This window comes from Nelumbo lutea, chromosome 5 (assembly GCF_056320005.1).
Source record: "Nelumbo lutea isolate HS-2025 chromosome 5, American lotus-T2T, whole genome shotgun sequence".
Classification (NCBI taxonomy): domain Eukaryota; kingdom Viridiplantae; phylum Streptophyta; class Magnoliopsida; order Proteales; family Nelumbonaceae; genus Nelumbo; species Nelumbo lutea.
The window spans coordinates 4506949-4513165 of NC_142688.1; the positions used below are offsets into that span (position 1 = coordinate 4506949).

Sequence of the window (6217 nt, forward strand, 5' to 3'; positions counted from 1 at the left end):
CTATTTACATTTATGGAAAGATGTTGCCGATAGTGGTGTAAATCAGGTCGTGGCCTGGCACGATTGTATGGGCCAATGAGTCATGTCGGGCTTGAGGTTTCAGGTCAGCGGGCCATGCTCGGCCCGCACTGTCGTGCCATGCTGCCCGTAGCCCGTGAGCTAACACAGCCCATATATATTTGCATATATTTTATATATTTATATATAATATATTATATACTATATAAATTATAATTATATAATAATATATAGTATATAATATATTAATAAATTAAACAATTTTTTCAAATTTATTATACTATTTTATTTAATTATTATATATATAAGTTATTATATACATCAAAATTTATATAAAATTAAAATTTTAAGGTTTTATTTTTTTAAATAAATGACTTTGGCCCGACCCATAGCCTGATTTGGCCCAAGGCTCGATCCACAAACCAGTCCGACCCGACCTAATATGGGCCCGCATAAACTCAGTCCAACCCCTCAAAATATCTTAAGGGAGAGAGGCACAGCCTCAAACGGCCCACAGATCAGCACGGCCCAGCACACGCTTTGCACGAACCATGCCGTACAACCGATGCACAGCTGGAAAGGCTGGAGGATGGCGTGAAGATGAAATCCTACTTCCAATAAATAAACAGATTTGGACGTGGGTGTTCAAAGCTATGCAAAGCCGAAGAATAAAGATGCATCATCCATAGTTAGGCTAGCTAGTGCAACAGAATAATAACCCTAGCCGAAGAATAAGAATAAGAATGGATAAAGATGCATCATCAAAAGATGGCGTTCTTTCTTTCCTGGTCCAAGCGCTGGCCCCAGCCGCAGCCAACAGAATACTCCAAAATTAGAGAAGATGATCTCCGGTGGAATTCAAAAATCTGCATTGGGCATATCCATAGTTTTCTGTAAAAACTATGCCCCTCTCACGTTAACGGCCTTGAGGCTAAATGTGAAATTAAAATTACAAAAAGTTCCGTTCAAAATTCTGTATTGATTCTTATCAATTTTCTACAAAGTGGTGTTATGAAATGATATTAGAGCAATTTTGAAAATACTTATACATATAAATGACAATTACATTAGAATATTTTCTAAAATTAACTGATGGAATGCCAAGTACAGGGGCAAGTGCTAAAATCTGAAAGTTCAGGGTGACTCCTTGTAGCAAACGAAACTTCTAGGGAGGGGGTCAGTATCTAGGGGTGTCAATTGGACTGTATTTGGTCCAATGCGATCCAATCCAATGTGAGTCCATTATAAATGGACAAAGTCCAATCCAGTCCAATAAATGTTTTAGACCAATTTGAATTGGTCCAATTCAATGTGTGGACCGTCAAATCTGTTCAAATTTATTTTGATTTAGATTGGTTTCAATTCAAACCTTGTCTATTGACACATATATTCTTATCTTATATCAATGGACCAGATATTGGCTTAATCCAACCCAATCCAATATAAAGTTATTACGAACGGATCAGTTCCAATTCAATCTAATAAATATTTTGAACCGAATTGCTCCAATTCAATATGTCTTATTGGTCCATCCAATCCATTCAAAATAATCTTAGACTGGACAGGGTCAATCCAAAACTGGTTCATTGACACCTTTATCAGTATCAATGTATCACTGTTAACAAAATTAATACTGATATGATAAAATACGATACAATACATCTGACACAGAGAGGGAGGTGAGAATAATGAGGCAGCGGCAAGCAATCAGGACACAACTAATATATATATCATGTGTTTCTCCTAATCATGGACACAATGAAGTTGATGTGCTTGACTCCCTTTACAGTGGCCACCAGCAGATGGCCAAACCTTTGATATAAACGGTCCATGACTTTTTCTCCAAAATGATTTTGGAGCATAGATTCCGAAACGGCTCTGATAGCCCTAGCCAAACCCAAGGCTTTCGTTAATTTATCACATTCATCCTTTTCCTGATCATGATTCCAATCCAACGCCATACTCTCAAGACAGTCAAGTTCAAACGACCCGTTTTTCTCTATCTCTGATTTGATTTCCTCAGCAGAGGGTGCGTAGAAGGGTGCATTGAACGAATCCAACTTCTCCTCTTCAACGATCCCCTGACAATAATTGTCCATGCATGTTCAAATATTCATACATTTTATATTATTAATTTCCAGTAATTAAGAAGTAATTAACACACAAATGAAACAAATATATATATATATATATATTTGATCAGGAGCTTCTGAATCGAGAGTTGGCCGCAGGCAAGCTGATAGATATATAAAAAGTTGGCAACTTAATTACCTCTGTTATCAAGTCTGTGAGGGCCTGGGCTAAGAGCTCCCAAAGATAGCAGCTTTCTTCAGACGAGGGGTTTGCAGTAATCCTACCTAAAAATGTTAACACCATCCGCCCTCCTGCAACTATTTCTTCTGCTCTCGATTTGAGAAACAGCGAGAAATCCCTTTGAAACTGCGTTAAATATGCCTTTGCAACATCAGGCGGGCTTGTCTTAGAGATGTATATCTTTCCCTTATTCCCTGGTGGATTCGCTTTGGCATCCAGTCCTGGAGGGACCTGCATGTCACGAAATCGAAATTTTCAATTACCCTCCTCAACACAAGGACAAAGTCGCCTACTTGATGTTTCACTTATAAGAAATTTAGGCTCAATTTGGAAGAGTATACGATGCAAATATAAATTTAGAAATACAAAACACTAGGCTTTGCACCGTATATATATACGTTTGTATTTATACATCACTCACTAAATTAAGTCTTAGCTAAGAAATTTTTATTGGCTTTATTGTCCCAAATTCCCACTTCTGCATTAAGAACATCTCTCATATTTAATGTTGTCACTCATTAATCGGAATATGTTCCCAAATTGCAGTTGTAATGTGTTGTAAGGTTCATGTAAGGCATGCTCTACGAGGAATAAATCCAATTTCACCTATGCTATAATATCCTCTTGAATTGTGATAGATTATTCCCCTTGTCATTGTTACAGTTCCCAATTATTGTCAATTGCCTTGCACTTTGGTTTTGTGATGTGAATTGAGTCTCTTACTTTGCAATCAGTGTAAAATGTTATCAATCTAAAGATACACCGATGACATTTTACATTGATCATATTGTTTTTTTTGAAAATAGTGATGGGTGGAAGAGTAAAGTTTTATATTGATAAAAATTGATCTAATTTTTATATCGATTATCAATATAAAACTTTAGAGTTGATGAGGTTTTATATCGATTATCAACGTAAAACTACACTCCATCCAAACACACTCAAAACTAAATTGGAGTGTAGTTTTAAGTTGATTATAATTATACCCTATTTCTCCAAGTGCATACAATACTGAACCTATGTAAAATTTACATTGCATCCAAATGCAGCCTTAAGTTTTGTGACTTTGGTTTTCTTCTTTTTTTAAATGGAAAAAGTAATACCTTAAATCAATAAAACAATTTCTTAACTTAAATTAGTTTATTTTTCAAAATGCATTAAAAATACATTTGAAATGCTATGGGTCAAGTCAAATTGGTATTGGGCTAGACCCTATAAGGTTGAATCGGGTTCGATGTCAGGTTGAGGCAAACCCATGCCGAACCCAACCTATTGACATCCCTACTTAGAATCGAGGTGTCCAAATCCTGGGCCGATTTAGCTAGCTATAAATTAGAACTGACCCATGATGGGACCAAGCATGCAATTGATTGCATGGTTTTTAAAACCGACCCAGAGACTGAATCGGTCAGGGGTCCGATTACTGGGTCAAACGGTCCAATCGTTCAAACCGAATGGTAAAAAATTAAAAAAAAAATGGTCAAAACCATTCGAACAATTAACCGCCCGGGTCAGTGGTTTGCTGACCAAAACCAATGGTTTTTGGAGAAAATCCAGTTTTGGGGGAAAAACGGAACCGGTCATTCCCGGTTTTTCCAGTCCAATCGTCCGGTCCGGTCAGTTTTGAAAACCATGATTGATTGTAAAGGGGGCCTCGCTCTAATGGCCACCATAGCCGAGTTGAACCGATTAATCCAGATTCTCGCCCCATGCTTGAAAGGCAATGGACCTAGCAAGCTTAAGCTACCATTACCACGCATATACGTACTTCCAATTACCAACTAACCCGAGAGAGCCAATGCAGACTGGAAGAAGAGTGCACAAAGTGTAGGGTGTTGCTGGGGAAGAGCCTCCCGTAGAAAGAACCTGGTACAACGGCAACAAAACACGGTCCGAACTTTTCTCCTTTCTCTTCCCTGAGCTTCTCGTGGAATGATGGCAGTGACTGGCACACGCTGTTGAAATCGTTTCCCGGGAGGTCGTTCAGAAACACCTGAAACTCCGGTGAGGAACGGTCTAGCTGACGGCATCTTTGATCAACAATGTTTATCATCTCGGAGACAGCCAACAGGGTGTTGGGGCCCGAAGAACAACCCAAGTCCGCTATGGTAATGGTCTCTGGGAAGCTGGTGTCATACATATCCAGCACAGCTTTCTTTATTATGGGCTTTGCCATGGATATTACCTTATTCTTCACACAGACAAAAGATAAGGTCAATATAAATAAAAAGAAGAAGAAGCAGAAGAGTGGACTGACCTGGGATGTTGAGTTCTTAGCATAGCTAGTCTCTCCGTTCCCTCCATTCATGTGGAGTACTTTCTGAACTTCCATCAACTTTGAACTCGCCTTCATACTTTGCACCTCCATTCTCCTCTCTCTCTCTCTCTCTCGTTATCTACATACCAAATCAACACGGCTGGCTTTGTTTCACGCTTTATAGGTCTATGACTCTCGACTCGTCATTCACCGTTCAAAACAGAATATGTCTGACAGAATAATGACTCTAATGTCCCGTTTGGTGCATTTTTCCACGTGGTCTATTGGTTATTTATAAATCTGGAAGATCCTAATTCGGTCTTTTACCGTTTGATTCACGTAAATTTAACCATCAAAAGATACATAAATAAAACACGAAAAGCACAAAATTAACAATTTTTGGGAAACTTCAAATAGATATTTTGTATTTTTTTATTTGTCTTTACATCCAACTTATAAAAAGATATAATTTAACTAAACATACTTCAAACTACTTAGATCTTAATGCAAAAACTCAATATATGTTTTGAATGTCAAAACTATCTGAAAATTTTTTCAAAAAAACTTGTTAAACGACTCATAAATTAAATCAAATAAACAAGACCCAAGTTACTTTATCACAGTGTGTAACTTTCTAAAACGCCCACACTGAAACAGTGTTTTGTGAGTCGGTGGACTATACACCCATGTATTTCCTCCATAATGTAAGTAACTGAAGCTAGAAAAGAGGCATATGGACCTAAGCTCCCAGCTATCTGACCCAATGGGCATGGCATATTCCACCAATCACATGCATCTTTATCACGGCATAAGCTTCCAAAATGAACTCAACTAATGAGTAATGTTTATCCTGAACCCACTCACCCTCGTACATGGTTTTTAAAACCGACCCCGTGATTGAACTGATTAGGGTCCGGTTATCAGGTTGAACGGTTAGATCGTTCAAACTGAATGCTTGGCCCATTTTGATAGAAAATAAAAAAATAAAAAACAGTTAAAACCATTCAAACGATTCAGTGGTTCGTTGATCAAAATCAACAATTTTGGAGGAAAACGTTTGATTTTTCCAGTCCGGTCCGATTTTGAAAACCATACCTTTGCATATAGCTTTATGTCTCTCAACTCTCACCTAATCAATCAAGACCCCGCCTTTTTCTGGGCCCTTGTCGTCTACGCTCCTTAGTTTCCTGTGTGATCTTGCTAATTTAACTAATTTCCCTACTATTAAATAAGCAGTTGGTAGTTAAAATCTACTTAGTGTGTGTAATACAATGTATATAAATATGGTAATCTTGAGATGCTGCATTGATTTAACAGTACTCTCCAACTGTGATTTAGTGGAGTATGAGAGTTTTTACATAAGGGCAACTTTTGGACCCTAATATCAATAAAAGTAATATTTTAAAAAAATCAAAAATATGTTAACTTTTTAAAAATAATATCAATTAAGGGTAAAAACATTGTTCATCTTCTTCCTCTTACAATCCATTCATCAAAGTTATCATCTGCCACCACTTCCGGCAATGCCTCCGCCTCTAGCAACGTTGTTAGAGGTGGGTGGAGGTAGAGGCAGCGGCAGCAGCGCTGATGGGTGGAGGTGGTGGCATTGGGCAAAGGAATGACCATTAG

General features: G+C 37.8%; 1 protein-coding gene across 1 annotated transcript; it reads right to left on the reverse strand.

Moving 5' to 3' along the window:
• Window positions 1-1578: 1578 nt before the first annotated feature.
• Window positions 1579-4741, reverse strand: LOC148849939 (putative methyltransferase TCM_000168). The gene is made up of 4 exons (XM_088947075.1): window positions 4589-4741; window positions 4118-4522; window positions 2290-2562; window positions 1579-2099 (listed from the first exon to the last, which is right to left on the reverse strand). The coding sequence occupies exons 1-4, from the start codon at window positions 4697-4699 to the stop codon at window positions 1749-1751; spliced, it is 1140 nt and encodes a 379-aa protein (XP_088803201.1). The 5' UTR covers window positions 4700-4741; the 3' UTR covers window positions 1579-1748.
• Window positions 4742-6217: the final 1476 nt, after the last annotated feature.